At 38.2% G+C, this 18925-nt stretch overlaps 1 protein-coding gene across 2 annotated transcripts in view; it reads right to left on the reverse strand.

The window, feature by feature from the left end:
• The window catches only part of SOS1 (SOS Ras/Rac guanine nucleotide exchange factor 1), a 43204-nt gene that overhangs the window by 13842 nt on the left and 10437 nt on the right, over positions 1-18925 (reverse strand). For both annotated transcript variants that reach the window (XM_005525354.2, XM_088052633.1), the window contains exons 3-10: positions 18072-18203; positions 17362-17526; positions 15793-16002; positions 15211-15354; positions 13359-13469; positions 13151-13249; positions 2373-2500; positions 932-1587 (exon numbers count right to left, since the gene is read on the reverse strand). In XM_005525354.2, coding sequence (XP_005525411.1) covers positions 932-1587; positions 2373-2500; positions 13151-13249; positions 13359-13469; positions 15211-15354; positions 15793-16002; positions 17362-17526; positions 18072-18203 — 1645 coding nt within the window. The remainder of the gene's footprint in view (positions 1-931; positions 1588-2372; positions 2501-13150; positions 13250-13358; positions 13470-15210; positions 15355-15792; positions 16003-17361; positions 17527-18071; positions 18204-18925) is intronic.

Genomic DNA, 18925 nt, shown 5'->3' on the forward strand with positions numbered 1-18925 from the left:
GATAAGAGTGCTGAAAAATTATGCACAATGTAGCAATGCAGCATCACTAAGATGTCCACTAAGATGTTTAAGGCTACAAAGACAGGCTAAATACATTATAAGACAATTATTCATATCCTTTTGGTCAAAGTCTTTCAGGCCATCTCTCCATAGCCATGTTCTGTTTTCTCATACAATAGTTTTTGCTAATTCTTTGGCAAAGACAATGCTAGATTTAAAAATAATAATAGAAAAGTATCTTCCTTTCTCTAAAGCTGAGTTGCTTGATTTTAACTTTCAAAGCTACAAAATAATGTCATAAATCATGCCTATAACATTCAAAGCCAAGGGATAGAATTTTATAAAGTTACAAGAAAATGAAGACAGGTACAAAACTGCTCAAATAAAAACTGCCAGCACAATATTGCATTTGGGTTTCTAGTAAATGTTAGGAAAATTCAAGGAAATTAAAAGAAGAGCAAAAACAGTAATGGAGCAAAGAGATATAAGTATTTAAAAAAGGAAACAGAGTACTAAACTACAGGAATTATATTCTGCTTACTCCTCACTTCGTTCAAGCAAACATTCCTGATCTATGCAGGGTATCTAGGACTGAGCTGCAGAAGAACAATCTGCAACAATTAAAACACTGGGTCCATAATTCTCTCCCACAATGCTGGCCCTTCCAGCTTTAGAAGTCTGGAGGGAAGGCAGTTCTTGTAGCTTGGGGCATAAAGGAAAAAGTATTGTCTAGAGCTCAATTGCTGCAGGCTCCCACCCCCATCCCTTGCATGAGAACAATCTTATGCACATGTAATATCCCATCTGAACTGCCAAGCATATTCATTTTTCACTCACTTTATGCATGTTGCTGCACACATATTTAACACAGGAAGAGAAGCATGAGCGAGTTACTACCTTGAGTTTTGGCTGCACAAACCAAGTGCCTCACCTGCATACATGTGGTAAGTCAGCCTCTCGATAAGCTTCACAACAGTTCCTGCCTTGATGATGGGGATTCCAGATTTGGGCTGCATGTTTTCTTCAAACACAATATTCTCTTCAGAGTCGGGTTCTGCAAATCTGTAAAGCTCAGGATTTGGAAATCTCATCTGCTCCTCTTTTTCTTCCTGCAACATTGTTACATCCAACATCCTTTCCAGCGTGCTTCTATATTGCAAAGATATCAATGCTGCCATCCAGTTGTTTTTCTCTTCAGCTGATTTAGCAGCAAAAATAACACTGTTCTCATCTTTTAAGATGATTTCAAAAGCATGTCTATACTCATTAGTGTCATCTTTATCATTGATTTGTACCTTTCGCATGAAGAACTTCTCCTTGAGTCGATATTCTGCATTGCTAGCACCAGGAAGTCTTGGCTGGCCATGATTTGACTTACAGCAAATCATCAAGCCATCAAACAGGAATATGTGTCTCTCGTGCTTTGCTCCTACACGTGTGAGTGTTCCTTCCATGATGAACTCGTTACAGCACTGTCCAATGTCTTTACCCTCCCAACCATCAATGTTTTTCTGGATTTCATTCATTTTCTTAATTGCTAGCTGCTTCCCCTTCATCTGCTGAGTATAGAACCGGCATGCGGATTCACTTCAGTGGAGGATGGGAGAAAGGCAGCCTATTAGTACAGAGGCATTTAAAAAACACAACCACCACCAACACAGAAACACCAGACTGTCCTTCTGAGAAGCGAGTAGGACTCCACTGAGAATGCAATTCCACCATTCAATATCAGCACCATTGCAAAGGTTTGACTAAAATATCTCATCTGATAAATTTTCTACTTATCTTCAGCAATAGATGTTTTACCTAAATACAAGCAACCAGAGGCAGGCAAACTGTGAGTGCTTCTTAGCCCAACAAGCCACTCACTTCCATAACCAACAGAACAATTTTAGATGGTATTAATTTGAAACAAGTACATTCAGAAAAAAAATAAGCTGTTAAATGCATTCATGTTCAAGCCTAAAGATCACCCCTGGCAGCACAGAACTTGTCTGGCAAAGAAAATATTGAAACAATTTTAAGACTAGTTTCAAATTCAAGAACATTCCCGTTTAACCACACAGAGAGCTACTTTCAGAATATTTTTTGGTGGACATTTATTATCTGAGCACAATTAACCCAACAATGCTGAAACTTTCTACTTACCCGTGAATTCTCAGAATGTCTCAACTACCAGTTTGCAAGGACACATAGAAATTAGAACTGTTTTAAAACAATAACAAATTATCTTGGCTTTGATGTCACTTCCTCTGAAAAAGTAGGCTTGTCACAAACTATTTTGTTCATTGTTTACTAAAAGAGGAAACCGGGAGCCCTGGATTTATAGCAAAGCATTAAGAGCAGAGAGCAGAAAAACCGGAAACGTTTACCTAAGCCTTCGTTTTGCAAGGCTTTTGGAGCATATCCGTTCCATACTGCTTTGAAGATTTAGCAGGGCAGTTATTGCTTGCTTCAAGCACTCCTTATCCTCTTCATCCTCACTTTTTTCTTCCAATTGCTGTGAACATTGAAAGTCAAAGACAGGAAGTGTTACAAGCCTTTTGGTACATTCAAATCCAGTTTGACCCAGGAAGAAGAAATCTAACCATCTGCTGATTTTCCATTCTCCTGCTTTTTATAAAAGTTAGTGGTGATAACCAGGTGTGTTACTGACACAGGTGAGAGACAACTCTCTGCTAAGAGATTAATCTCACTAAAATACAGCACAGCCACTAAGATCCTCCCAGGTACAAACACACTCAGACACACAGTATTTATCTCAAACTGGTTTGATTTACCTTACAGCTCCTTAATGGAACCCATTTTAGGTGTTAAATCTTAACAAGAACAAGCAAGGAAGGAGATCCCCATGCACACCATACTATAGGACAAGATCAAATCAATCTGTAACACATATAAACATCCTGGAACAGGCAAGCTGCACCCAAAGCTAAGCAGAATTCCTTCATCACATTTAAAAACAGAAGATTACAAGGGTTCTCATCTCACAAATAACAGTCTAATTAATGAATCAGGTTGAAAGGGATCTTGGAGATTCTCTCAGCCAACCTTCAGCACAACAGCAGAGCCAACCCAGATCAAGTTGCCTAGAGCCACGATGAGTTTTGAATCTAAAAACTGAACTAACACTAATATTTTGTGTCTAATTACTGTTATGACAGAAAAATTTTTTAAAACAAGATCTGCCATGTTTAAGATTACTTAAATTGAAGATTTTCATCTCAATTCTTCCTTTAAGCATTTAAATGTTTCACATCAGTGAAAAATAGATGACTACAGCTGTGGCTTAGATGTCAAACTGAAACCATATATGCAGAATTATCAACAGATAAGCATTTAAGACTATCATACACCAAGAATTAGCTCCACACAACTGAAGAATTTATTTTGGTAGTAGAAGTGAAACGAAAGCCAGCACAAACCAGAATGGAAACACTCTTGGAAAAAGTATAATTGTGTTGTTTGATTCCAGTGTAAAATATAATATTGTCCTCCAAAATACAACAGAGTACAACACAGTCATGTCTGATATTTTAATATGTCAGAGAACAGCATTATTTTTTTTTCCCTAACTACAGTTAATAATTCAGTGCAACAGCTGTCAATGCCAAAGACTATTTTATTTGTGTTTTCAGCCATAAGGATGACCACAAAGTTTATTCCAGGCAGCTTTGGTTCATGTAATGCCATCTGTCATACTCTCAACCTAAGCATCATTAGGTGTGAGAGCCTACTTGTGAAACAACCATGGAAATAGGTCCGAGAATGCACCACAACAATCATTACTCCCCAAAAGATCTTGGGGAGATGACATCATCCAAGAAGGAACAGACTCCCCACTTCATATTCCTCTGCTCTCCAGATTTAGTGGAGGTATCATCCCCGCTTTGCTTCAGTTTTGCAGATCTGGGTTCAGAGAGGATTTCAGACCAGTGAGGCAGGTACAGCACCAATGGAAGAAGTCTTGAGAGAAAGCTTTGAAAAAGCTGTAACTACCTCTAATATTTTGCATCTTTCCTGCACAAGCATTCAGAGAAGGCTTTTTGCCTTTGTGTTTTTAATTTTAAAAACTTCCATCAAAACAGTCTGGCTGGGTTTCCTACAGTTTCTGGGTTGTTACTCTTCAGCAGTGGAAGAGATTGTTTCAGCCTGGACTCCTTGAAAATAAGCCTTACTAGGTCCTACAATATTCTGTACATTCTCTTCAGAAACAAACTAGTAGAGATTAACATTCATTAATGCAAAGCATTCTGCTCTTATGTTGCTTTTTACAACAACCTCTCTCCAGTTGCAAAAATCTTGGTATTAATCCATGTCCCAAAGCAAAATACATATCTGCATATAGAGAAAGCAGTTAATATTTTTCCAACAGGATCCATTGGGAGTAACCCTATTTCCAATGGTAAACAGAAACTAAATCAAAATCCAGTCAGTGTAATTATGCTCCAGATTTAACATTTAGAAAGTGCTGTGCAGAAATGTGTCTTCTTCTGCGTAACACAAACACAAATGGCAAATCAGGCAGTACTCTGAACTACTAAGAAGACACTTCTCTGGACACAGGAATTTGGAATTATATTTATATTACAGCATGGTACTGTACAATTACCAAAACCAGACTTAGTCAGAACTCAGTGTAAATGACAGCAACAATTTAATCCTACACTGCCCCTGAACAATTTGGAAAAGGTGGAAATTAAAATGGCATCAGTGGAAAGCACCCAGAATGTTTCTCTGCAAATCCCACTCATTCTTCCATAGCTGTGCAGTGCCCCCTAATGAACAAACCAGGGAGATGCTGAGTAAGTGGTGGTGGTGGGGGTTCTTTGTTTTGGGGTTGTTTCTTTGCTTTTGGGCTTTTACACACAATACAAAAAATATCATAATTTTATATGAAGGAAGTACAGAATTCTGATTATCAGTAGTATTATAGAGATTGTGGGTTTTAACAATCTTAGGAGAAAATATTGGCTTACCATTCATGTGATTCACAATGCACAAGACCCTGTTAATTCAAGGAAAACAAACTTGGAAAATAGACTGCTAGAAAAGTCTCTAATAAAAAGAAAGTACTCTGCATTCTAGGCCATAAGTTCTGAAGAGCCACCAAGAAGTGGAAGACCATGTATTTTGTTCTACCTGTTGCATACCATAAGGATTACACATTTATAAATTCCAAAGAGATAGAAAAGAAATCCTCCTCATGCAGTGCACAATTAGACTGTGGTAGCTGACCTCTTAGACTGTCAGAGAAGCATCTCTCTGGAAATACATAATCTCATAAAGATAGGAAATCTTTATGAGAACATGCAGAAACAACCACAACAGCAGGTGTCACAACAGATAGTAGTCTTGTACTTTAGGGTTTGCGCCACAACCTCGACTTCTGTCTTCCCAGAAGATTAAGTCTAACCACTGAAATTTGTGAACTGCAAGTTCCCCAGTGTCTCTGGGAAACAAGACCACATCTTCAATACATAGAAGACAGAGCTATTTTGTAATCATGAATAAAAACTGACAGGGTTTCCTCTCTGACCAAGGCAGGCAGGTCTGCTGGCACTTTGCCACAAACTAATCCTGGAACATGGCTCAATAGCATAGGATACCTGAGAGCACTCTCTGACTTTTTGGAATTCCTACAAAAACCAAAAAACTCAGCCCAAAGCAGCAGTGTACTGGGGGCAAAAGAAAGTGTTCTCATATCTAGAAACTTTAATTTTTATAAAGCATCAGGAAATCATCTGGGACAGTAAATGGGGACAACTTCAAGGAACACCTATGCACTTCTGGAAAATTCTAGCAGACTAAAAAGCACCTCACAGTTCAACCTTGAAGGAAACGCCACATGCCATATTCCTGAGCATACATACACAGTTTCAATGCACTGAAATTTGAAAAGTCATTTTGTTTTCATATAAACTCAGACTATCTTGAGCACAGTGCAGTAAAAATATTCATACAATTATCTGTTTATTTAGATCTACATTACCAGCAGGAATGTTAGTTGCATTGACAGTGGAACAGAACTTATCTTACTAATGCAATGATAAAAACCTTTTCTCCACTCAAAAGTTTAATTATGGCTTCTCAGTTTAATTTTAAATAGTTACATAAAATAGCACATGTCAAATATCAAACCCCAGATATCAGATAATTTGTTACAAAAAGCCTTCAGCATTCTCTTGGAAGTACATTTTAAAAGACACAGAAGCTAAAAGGCCCTCATCTTTTATTTCATGTTAAGTTTAACTCACAATTTAAAATATGACCAACCCATCAGGAAGCATACTGGGCAAGTAAAGCATCAAAATAGAGGAAAACAAAAAGCATTTCAACTTTTAGTACAAGATTCCTTGTTCCTTCACCTCTTTACCATGTGACTTAAAACAGATCCTAAATATATGTTGAAAATTCAAGTACATCAAATGTTATTCGAACCCAAAAACGTAAAAACATTTGGGCTAAAGAAACCTGTGATTTTAAGGAATTGCTACTTTGATTACTCAGTGTGAATGTTCTTATTTGGGAAGGTGTGGGTGGGTGTGTATGTGTGAAATTAAAATAATTATGTTTCAGAATTCATTAACGCTACTCAGAAGTGCCATGTTGAAAATCAGGATGGACACTAAGGAAAAGTCAGGAAGACCCACTCAGAAACATGAACTGTACAAATCTGTCAGCTGATGTTTCACCAATTCAACAGTTCAAAGTTTTCTACAACAGGTTTCTTATGTGGCCAATTTGCCATTAGCATCCATTCAGCCTGTCAGAGACCACATTCCAGATTAGCTCCAGAGCTATGGCACCCTGGGAAGTGTTCCACCTGCTGTCTGCTCAGCAGGAGGAGGTGCAATTTTGCTTTCAGTTTTTGCAGCTGGGAAGGGATTCATGTATGCAATCAATGTTAGGTTACACACTCAGCATCTCCTTCACGAAGGAAGGGATATAAAAGCAAAGCCTTTTTTCCAAATGCCTTCTCTGAGGTTCTTACAAAAGTATTTCCTAAACATTCAGACTTTTTGTAGGCAACTAGCAGCCATTTATGCATTTTATATTCCATTACTGGGAATGGCTACTTTGCCTATAGGAGGCCTTGACTTCTCCAAGTACAGAAAACTCATTTGCTCTGCATTTTTCAGAAATATGGGATTTGGTTTTTTTGCATATGCTGATGTCTCCTCCACAGCAGCATCATTACCTTTCTGCAACAAATGTACAAGTTCACACAGATCCTTCCAGAGCCTTCATGCTCTGAAACTCTCTTCTTTCTTACTGTCACTTTGGTTTGTCTCATCACTATTAGCAGACCTGCAGAATACATTAGAAATTTAGAACTCATAATTTAGTTCATAACATTTAGTTAGATCAGTATTTGAAATATCACAGAATATTTACCTATGTGCTTCCACACTTGTAATTGAGGTCTTCCATTTTCTTCCCCCGAATTTTCCAACAAAGTAAAGACAATGCAATTTGAAAACATCTTCCCCTCCTCTTTTGCAATTCCGAAGTGGATTAAAAAAAGTGGTTTTCTGCTTCGACACAATTCAAGTCTGATCTTTGCCACAAAATTTTGTAAGGCTGTCAGCAAAACTGGATGACACCTCTATTTTTGGGCAGAAATGTATGAATGTTTGAACGCTACATAAGGTGAATTCACAACTTCAGAGATTTTTCTGGAAAGCAAGGGTAGAACCCTGCTGATTTTAAGAGGAACACTGGAGGTTAAGTAAAAAAAACAGCAGGTGAAATGAAATGAAATGAAACAGCAAGTGACAAGAAGAAACCATGTTTGTTGTTCCACATGTGTTTGTTATTTCCTTCATGTTCCCATCAGTTTCCACTGAATATCTCCAAGCATTTACAGAAAACATAAACCTCCACTGTTGTAAGAGAAACAAAGAAAGCTGGCAGTGGGAATAAATCCACAGCTTCACATCCAGAAGTATTTCCAGCTAAGAGATCCAAGCATATGAAGTCTCAACCATTGCACTACCTCTCTCCAAGGATCTGCCTTTTGTACAGAAGGTGGCAGGAGAAGAGGACAGGGAAATACACTACTCTTTTTAAAAGATTATGCAGCAATACAAGTGTATCAGAGACTATACCATGACTGCCACAGTCAGAAAAACTAGGATTTGAAAATCACAGCTAAAATAAGCTTCTTAACATTCAATCCTTGATGGATTTTGTCAAAACTTTTATTTAGAGGGGGGGAAAAAAGCATGAAAATTTGTGCAAGTTCCTGTAACACCCATCCATTTTCATGGGAGCTTGGCCTTGGGTGTTCAGCACAAGCTGCTGCCATGGAAGTTGAAGAGCTCTTCACCATCACTAACAGCAGCCACTGAAAAGTGGGAACAGATCAGTTAATACAGCTCTTTAACTCCCACAGGACTACAGAGCATTTGCCATGCAAGTGTTTCTAGAAAATTGATTGGAAAACAGAACTTTGGAACCTTACAGTTCAACACGTAAGTGAAGCTGTAAGGCTGGAGTTCAGGACGTGCTTCATTGACTTCCCAAAGAAGTCTGGCCCTGTGACATCCTACTCCTGCCTCAAGGGATCAAAGTACAGCATTTCAGGTTACAGGTCCAGCAGGATTGATTGCCACAGCTCAAGCACCACTGAGGACTGTAAGGCAAATGGTCACAGGGAATATTTTATGCTCAGTTTGTTAGATTTTATCCAGTTTTTGCAGAAATCAATTTTAGAGGGATAATAGAAAAAAATATTCTCAGGGGTACCTATTTAGAAAGGAAAGGAGATTATTAGAAATTATTAGAAAATTTCCAGGAAAGAGATATCTTCTTCTCGAAATCCCAGATACATCCTGTGTATAAGGAAAAAACTCTATAAAGCAAAACATGCAGCCCCATTACAACTCCACAACAGATGACATAAATCACTGACAAATGAAGTGACACCTACATGCATTGATTCACCTGATATGAACACAGGAAATACATCAACAAGTGCCACAGCTAGAATGAAAATTAAGGACCAATTAGTTTGATGAACAATAACCAAGTTTCTGGGAAAAGTGCCCACACACACACACACACAAATGTGTGACAAAGTTTTATTTTCCCCTATCAACTTCTCCCTTTTGACTGAGGAACACACAACTGACTTAAGGCATAGCACTTAAAGGAGAAAAGAAATATTGTCAATGAAACCCCACAAGCAAGAAGTAAGTACAGAATCACATTTCCTCATTTCATCTGGCTGTATCAACTCCAGATTCTACCACATGACACAACTTCTGTACCTTTACAACATTCCAGTTGTAACACAAGTCCTCTTAGCTTAACAATATGAATTCTCTTAAATTTTTTAGCTACAGTCATATTCTAGGAAACCTCTTCTTAGACTTCAGACCAAATTTTACATCACCCCAGCTTTTTGTCCTAAGAAACACCCATTACACTCTGTAGTCTTTATCACACACTGGCAAGTTTGGTCAAACTACACTTTCTTTAACACACAGACATTCATCTGTCACAGAGACCTAGAACTGCACATGATCTCCAGTAGATATAATAAGTAATCCACATCTGCAGTTGCATACACAAAGATATGTAAAACAGTAATACTTCTGCTTTTTATTTTATTTCAAACAGCATTGTGCATACAAGTTACTGTCTTTGGAAAGAAGAACTGAAGAAAAAGTGATATTAAGTGAATACTTTCTTAAAAAAATTCACAGCTAGTTCAAATCCATGATTCACTGGTTTCAACAGTAATTAAAGGGTATTTTGCAAATTGACTAAAGCAACAGAACCTGTTAATCACAGTGCTGGTACTGAGGACAAGCAGTCCAGACAGTGCTGTGAGACGATGATCCATAATTGCAGATATTGTAAAACCTTTGCAGACTGACAAAGTTCAACTAATTAACACTTTGATTCTCCACCCTGGGCTGGGTTACACCACTTACAGATGGGATTGCAAACCAAATTCACTCAATTTGTTACACTCTGGAACAAGACACTGGGTGAAGCAAGGCTGAGAATCAAAGTGAAGTCAAAGCCCAAAATATTTTGGGATGCGCTGCCAACAAAACAAACAGCAAGAAACTTAAGGGATCAAGATCAAGATACTCTAGACCTAAACTAACATTTTACTACCTTGTGCCTTCTTCTTCAGCAACATGTAACAAATTCAATACCAACAGTTTGGGAAAAGGAGAGGTTATCATCTTGAAAGACCTTGCCAAACCAGAATTATTATTTTTATCATTAGCATGGTGAAAGAGGAAGACAAAAAGGTTCAACTGAGAATTGCCAGTCAGTAAAACCTAAAAAGTTACTTATCATCTAAGAACAAAGTTTGAAAAAAAATTAATAGAATATAATAGATGCTGCTGTGAAATGAGAGCATCCTGAGATTTTTAGTGCATTATAGATAAAATCCCAATTAAAATATATTAGTAAAGAGACAATAGGTTACTATTCATAAATCATAGGACTCAAGTCTGCACTTGGCTTAAAAAAATCCCAAGCACACAAAATCCCTATCAAGTTCTCCTGTTTCCCAGAACATACTGTTTTATTTAAGCAAAGTTTACATATGCTTTGCAGCATTTCTACTTGGGAAAAAAAGAATTTTAAAGTAATCTATTCACCCAATGAAAGAGTATCATACATGCATACAAATGTGCAGCATTTGAAACAGTGCCCAATCAATTCAAAGGCCTTGAAAACCTCTTTCTTCAATTACTAAAGCTCATAGTTATGATTCTATGATTTAGAAAAGCTCATTTATTATCTGCACATCTGCAGAAAAGTGCAGTTTCACACAAAGCTTTTATATATAATTCCTATATAAAAGTTCAATGACATTCAGGTTGGTTGAAGGAAAACACAGCTCTTAGTCCTATGCTAATTACCCAACAATGTAACAGCAAGAAGATTCAGCTAAAAATAGAATATGCATTTATGCATTCCTGGTGCCCTGTCCAACTTCAGGAGGGCTTTAGTTTCTAAATAGGCTAACCTTTAGTGAATAGAAATTTAACTTCTTTTTTGTAGTCTGCATAGTTGGAAGGTAACTGAAATGCATTTAAAATAGATTACTTCAAAATATGCAACACTGTACAACACAGCTCAAAGATAAACACTAACCTCTCTATCCTTAAGTATATCAATATTCAAGAGAAATTCAAATGTTTTTTCCATATGCTACTTTGCCAACATTATGTCTCCCCATAACCAGAGGTCCATTTTCATAGCATTTTTAACTTGATTATTCATAGCCATGCCTGCAATCACTAAATCAGACCTCTTAACCATAAAAGAGAATTCAATACAACCTTGTATCAGTAGAACTGTCAGGACGATATGGCTAAATAATTGCACCAATATCCTTCTGTGGCAGATAAAAATCAAGCTGGAATCTGTTCAAAGATTCCAGATATGAGGAAGAAAATGTTACTGCTAGCAAAGACTACTTGAGGCAGGGATTCATATGCTGAATGCACATTGATGTACTCATAGACAGCTGAAGATGCTGTCACCAGAGATGACATTTCTCTTATCATGTGCACCTATTATCCATCACTGCCTATTGTGTGTACATAATATGTGTGTGCTGACAGACCACAGTGACAGGTGTCCCACTAAAACGTGACATGAGCAACACGGTGGGAAGAAAACCCAGGAGGTTATTATCAGATACAGAATAAAACCCAGCCCAACAATATCACACTGACACAGGGTAGAGGAGTTCTGTGTGTAGAGCATGAATGTGAAAAGAAAGCACAGGTTATGGGTTGCAAAAAGACTGATAAACTTTGGAGGGGGAAGGTCAGCTTAGACTCCAGTCTGCCCTAAAAAAGGAGAACACGGGCTGCTCCCTGTGCATAGACACACATGCTCTCCTTTCCCCCCTGAAACTGCCAGTGGCAAGAAGCAAAGCAGGATGGCTGGGTGTCAGACAAGATTAATCCTTCATGCTTTGTCCATTAGGTAATACAGTGCCATGTTCACATGGAAGTATGCAAAGCCTTCAGTACTGCATTTTGAGACTGTGTGATAACAGCGTGAGCAGAGAAACCTTATGTCTGTGCAGGTCCTTATCATACAAAATGCAAACAAGCTGTGTCAAACCTCCCTTCCAATGGACTGCCGTGAAAGGAAATGCTTAATATTTTAGAGATGTCTATAGTCAGACCAAACCCATGAATGAGACAAACAGATCAAGCACATATCCCAAATTTTTTCAAAAAGCATGTTATACAAGATGTGCTACATGCCAAATGTGTACGTGTAGATCTAAATCAGTAAATCTGGAGTTACAGCTGTAGACATTTAGGCTTAAAGATGAACTACTGGCTTATCCAAAGACAACCAACCAAACATTCAAGGAAACACAACTGATTTCTTAAATATTGTTTTGTTTTTTTGTTTGGGTTTTTTGTTTTGTTTTTACTTCTGATCCAAATTTCCATAAATTGTTGTTTGGAATACTGTTTGCCTTATGAATTTCCATTAAGCACAAAAGAAGATCTTACTGGAAAGTTTTCCTCAAAATGCTTTACACTCCTTAAAGATCATTATGCCATACTGATAAGTGACCCAGAAAAAAACATTCTGCAGCTATTATATGTGTATGCTATTGTTACCCTATCAATGTAAGGTCTAATTACAAATATGCCAAGTATAAATATTAACCAAACCTTCCCTTTGAAGGAAAGATATCACCTTTACAATCCCATGGGATGTGCACCCCAAGAACACTGAAGCTTTTACTAAAATAGAATGAAGTCTGAAGTGGACTCTTGCTGTGATTTCCAATTTACAAAGTAACAACTTGAGAAAGGCTTGGACATTTTCTGTAATACAGCCATGTGCCATCATCTCCTAGCACTGTTGAAACAATCATTCCAATAATAGGAGCCTGTGGATCTCTACTGCTTTCTAGATTGATAGATTATTCAACAGAAATAATTTATCAGCTGATATTCAGTTAATTATAGCATCCACCTGCAGAACACACAGCCTGCTTTTCTCTCAACACAGCAGTTTTATTATTCACATTCTAGTAAAAGGCTTTACACCTAACTGAGCACACAAAACTCGCACTTAACACTGAGAATTATGAAAAAAAAAACCCAAACACATCAGATTTATGCAACATTCTTACTTTTAGCAGTTCAAAATAATGAAGACAGTGGTAAACAGGGGCGAGGAGGAGCCGGGGTAGAACATACTGAACAGCTTCTTTGAAGCCTTCACCTATTGACTAGAAACAAAATAAGTTTCAGTCTTAAAACAACACATGTACTGAAGCAACAAGACAATGTAATTAAAATAGTAATATCAACAACTTGTCTTACTTAAAGGCAAGTTACCTGTAAATAAAATGCTGCTCCGGGCTTTGATAATTGACTTAGAAAATGATCATGAAACCCAGGTCGCAAAATATCCTGTGCATATGATTCGTACGGATCAAATGCTAGTTCCTAAAAAGAGATACAGAATAATTTTACAATCACAGAATCCCAGAATGGTTTGGGTTGGAAGGGACCTTAGAGATCTTCTAGTTTCAACCACCCTGCTATGGACAGACATTCCATCAGTTTACAAGACTGATTTAACAACTACCATATTTCTTTTAGAAAATACATATCCTACATAGGAGAGACTTTTCTGCGTACTTTTCCCAAAACACCCATAGAGAAGAATCCATACTTTTACGTGCACAGATTCATAGATTAAACCAGTCTAAAAAAGACCTCTGGAAGTCAACTGGTCCAACTCTTTGTTCAAAGCAGTGTCCACCTCAGGGCCAAAGACAGATTAATCAATCAAGCTGGCTGAGAATGCTCAGGGTGTCTCATCCTGTTGACTTCTAACTCTAAGAACAGAGGCAAAAAAGCCTCTCTGGGCAACCTATTCCAAGGTTCAACTGTTCATTCCACATTTCCCCCCTCCTCCCAGTATCAAATAAAGATTAATCTTTTTGCCATTTTCACGTTCTCTCACTCATCTCACAGTTCTCAACTGAGAAGAATTTGCCTCCTCACACCTTCCCTTCAGGTAACTAAAGGCAGCAGTAAGATCTCCTACTTCAGCCTTCTCAAGAATCAACAAACCCAGCAGTCTCCAACCCTCTTTGTGCATCGTGGGCCTCAACTTCTTAATCATCATGGCAACCTTCACTACAAGTACATCTTGCCTATCCAGTACCAGAAAGCCCAAAACCAGACACAGTACACCAGATTTGGTCTCGAGTTCTACACAGAACTGCCAGTTACACATTCCATAACCCAGGATCTAGTTAGCCTTCACATCCTATGTCTGAGGTCCTCCTTGCCCTGGCTAGCAGTGCTGCTCCTCAGCCAGGCAGCACCTGAGACATTGCACAGGGTTGTTTGCTCCCACGTGCAGAATTTCTTGTTTGCCTTTACTCACTCGGGGAGGCTCCCAGAGGTCCATTTCTCCAGCCTGTCAGGTCCCACAAGCAGCAGCTCTGTCCTCCTGTGTGTCCCCCTACAATTTGCCAGCACCTACCCACCAGATGAGGCAACCTCCTTCCACACGACCTATACAGACATTAAACAGTATCAAACCCTGAGGAACGCTGGCAACCATTGGCCTCCAGGTGACCTTTGTGCTGCTGATAACAATCCTTCAAAAGCCTGACAGCTCAGCCAACTGCCCATGTTCTATAATTCAACCAGACAGGCTGCATCCCAGCTATGCCATGACAAACGGTGCTGAAGGCCTTGCTTAGTTCAGGTAAGAGACAATAACTGCTGTTCCCTTCATCCACGGACAGAGCCACCACTCTGGAAACAGTCAAGATGGACAGCTACGGTTTGTCCCTTGGAAATCTGTGTTTGCTTTTGCCAGCCACATTCTGGTCCTTCACATGGCTGGATGTGAAGTCCAGGAAGATCTGCTGATCTTCTCAGGGACTGAGGAGAGGCTGACCAGCTTCTAGTTTTACAGCAACCTCCTCACCAGTGCTGTTATTTTTCACCTCCTCTCTCTGAACTTTAAACAGCCACTCTAAAAGCTGAGATTTAGAGACTAAAAAGATAAGAGCACTTTAAAAAACGGATAGTCCCTTCATCAGAGTGAGGTTGGAAGAAGAGATCTCACACTGAAGAAAGCCAGCTAGAACAGAGATCTAATTGCAAGCATTAAAATATGAATATATTAAAAAAAACCCAAAAAACCCCAACCCCATTCTCTCACCTCTGCCATATCTTCAAAACAGCTGCCTACTAGTGGGTGAGGACTACCTTCATCTGTCATTTCAACAGTGTCCTCTATATGACCCAGTAACTTCACACTAAGTTCATGGATGTCTGATATACGACTAAATATATTTTCTACATCCTGCAACAAAACAAAACAAAAGTCAAATGTGCAAAGCTACTCTGTTCTGATGTGAAAGTGAAGAACTTCCTTAAATAGAACAAGATTTTACAATAATTTTGTAATATACTTTTTCTGTGATTTATGTAAGATCATAAAGTGTATTTTAAAAATATTTTATATAAATATATAAAATGTACATTATTGAAACATAGCAAAGAACAGTGACCAATCTTAAAATTACAGGCCTGTAAGTGAACATAAGTAAATGAGAAGGTTTCTTCCACAGTCCTACAAAACCTGCAAATGCTCTTTTACTATTTCCATTTCAAAACCCAAGAAAAGTGCTTTTTCTACTACTGATACATTAAACTCAATAACAGTTAAGTTTGGGAAGTATCCATCTATATTTATAGATATTACAGTGCTTTTTGTGCTTGTGGTTTGTACAATACTTACATGAGATGAAAACAATTTGGAGTTGGAGGCATATGGCTCTCTAAAAACTCTGATAATGAGATTCAGTTCCCTTATATATTGTCGAACTTCTGCCATAAATGACTTCACTAGGTCATAATAGGTTTGCTCCCCTGAGGTGGAGGGTTCTTCATCAGATAAAGTTAGTGCACTTAAATCTTCTACATCTTGATGGAACATATCCATTAATACCTAGGCAGCAAAGAGAGGGAAATCCACAAAGTGAGAAGCCCTTTTCAAGACTGACCAGTGAGTTAGCAATAAAGAAAACCTATTATTGCCTTGAAATCAGACCAATCAGCAGATTTAGAACATAGAACATAAGATTTATATATTATCATCCTGCAATCAGCTGAGCATTACAAAACCAATATCCATTGCTATGAATTTGCAAGTCATTATTTGAGGGCAATTTCTGAAGACTCCCAATCATTTAGACCAACCCAGGAATCTTTCCAAGAACATGGTCTTAAAATCAATTACAATTTCAAAAGGTGAAGTACACAAAAACAATTAGCATTTAGCTGTGTTCTATTTCTCTGGATCAGCAGTACACAATCTAAGTTTCTGAAGATACTGTCTGAAATTAAAAGGTGTGTGTATTTTGGCTTTTCAGCTCTAGCTTTACCAGGAAGTCAGATATGATGATGCTCAGAACCCTGTGATCTCCCTGCAATGAACACTGGCCTGTCCACAGACTGTACATGGCCCAGTTTCTGTCCTTAATTCCTGAGCTCTCTTGTTAAAATGAACCCCTGAGAAAGGGCACCAGCTTCAGAAACCAGTCCTGTTGCAGAATTACACAGACAACAGGAAATTTAAACACTCTGACTACCAGAGGTCTCAATTCATACCCAGCAAGATTTACCAAATGCAAGCAATCAATAATTTAAAGTTCTCAACAAAACTGGATCACTGAACATTCTTCCAAATGTGGTATGTGGGCCAGGACTCATTACAGTGACTGTATAAAAGCAGAAAAATGCAGGGCATTTTGCATGAAGCCTAACTAATTCTGGGAAATGGGACATTACAGAATCACTACTGTAGGAATTACATGAAGTAATCCAAGTATTCAAGGAGACCCCACCATTTCTAACTTTCCTTCACAGACACAGTTCCAGCACACTGCTAGGAGATTCCATGCTGTATTCACCAGGCTCATGTCTCACTACTGAGGAAGACTGGGCTGAGATGCTAATGAGATGGGTATTTTGTTTGACCCATTGAAACACACACGTGCAATACAGTCTGAAGTTAGTGCTGCTACACAGTCATTATTAAAGTATTCACATGTTGCTGACATTAGGCAGGTGCAATCAAGACAAAGATAAATTTAAGTATTAATAAGCACAAGTAAGAGCTTTATAAGCTCAATTAGGTTTCTGGTAGTTTTGTTCCATTATACATTAGTGTCATTAGTTTTATGACACTAATTTCTTTTTAGAAGGTACAACATTCCATGTACTCACTAAGAAAAAGATACTGTCTTCTCAAAACTACCTACAGCTTTAGTTGTTTGTTAACTTGACAAACCAGAGTTGGGCTTACCTTATCAGCACACATTGCTACTTTAATATCTTGTTTTGTAATCTCATAATGTCTTATATTCCGCACATAATTCCCAACCAGTTTTAAAATGTCTGCAGAAATGTATTCTAATACTGCTACTATGTAAACAGACACTTGGTGGTCAATTTTGTAGCCTAGAACTTCCTGAAAAGAGGGAAGAAAAAAGAAAACAAAAAAGCATTACACTGTTACTCAGTTGATGAAACAGACACTGCAGATTACAACTCAAACCACTAAGTTTAAGACCCTGCTCAATAAAGATTCACCACATATCCACAGCCTATTTTAGGAATAGAAACACAGGAGTGTGTAGACCTAGAGAAGAAACAGAGAAGAATTGGAGATTCTCCTCTATTAAATGTGGAAGTGTCAAGAGCCAACTAACTGTCCTAAAAACCTCACTTAAACATTTAGGGCCATTTCCACAAATTTCTTGCTTGTTTTCTTAGTCATGGAAAATGAAACACAATCAAATGAATACAATGGGTTCTTGGCCTTGTTTGTCAAAGAGAGAATTGAGCGATTTTTAACTCAGAAATTAGTATATTCCATTAACTGGAACACTTAGAACTATGCAAAACCCACAGATATTCTTAATTCTTTTAGTTCACAGTTCAGGTAGACATTACATGAAACAAAGGGGTTGACCTCTAACTGTGTTCTGAAGGCAAGATTCCATCACTGCTTACCTTTAACAAGGGATGGATTTTTTCTACCGGAAGAGATAATGGATTCCTTCGTTTCCTCTTCTCAATAGCAGACTGGGCATCAGCTATTGCCCACTTATCAATAGGATGGGGGAAACTTTTTTGAACACGATCCTTAAGACAAGAAAACATGACCAAGGGGTAAATGCACCATCTGAATGATCTCAGCAATGTCACAGTGTTATCAAACTGCTCTCCATTACTTAACCAAGAAATGGTTGCTAGTATTTGTACTTCAGCTATAAAAGCTTATACTAGATGTGTAAATGCTATAATTTTGGGACACACTGCTCATTACATACAAACAGCTGTTTCACATATCATTATCTAGAATTACCTAGTGCTCAAAATTTAAGAATTAAGCTGCAACTGAAGGCACAGTTTGCTCCCCTTGTGCACACTCCTGGTAATTCAGCATTTAAATACCTGAGTACATTTTCTCCTAGCACTTTAATCCCTGTACAGGATGGTCACTGAATGAAATGATAACAGGCTTTCTGTTTCACTTTTACTGCTCAGCACATGGTCCAGTCTGTACACATGCAAACTGCTCTGATGATGGCAGAAAACATAACAGGAAAAGAAAAAGTCCAACAGCATCCACATATTCTAAACCAGTTTCAGGCAATAAACTGGACCAGACATGGCCCAGTTTATTTACTCCTTCCAGCAGTGCCTGAGGACACCTGCACACTCCCATGCATTGAACAACACACGGATCTCTGGAGGTTCAAAAGCTTTGCCATGTTTTTGCAGCCCTAGTATTCACAGATGCCAGAAATTTATTTTCTCACATCACTTCCCATTTTATTTTTTCAGACCACAGTTCCCAGTGA

This window comes from Pseudopodoces humilis, chromosome 3 (assembly GCF_049639895.1).
Source record: "Pseudopodoces humilis isolate 2021_Gansu_Grassland_sample_001 chromosome 3, ASM4963989v1, whole genome shotgun sequence".
In the NCBI taxonomy this organism is placed as follows: Eukaryota; Metazoa; Chordata; class Aves; order Passeriformes; family Paridae; genus Pseudopodoces; species Pseudopodoces humilis.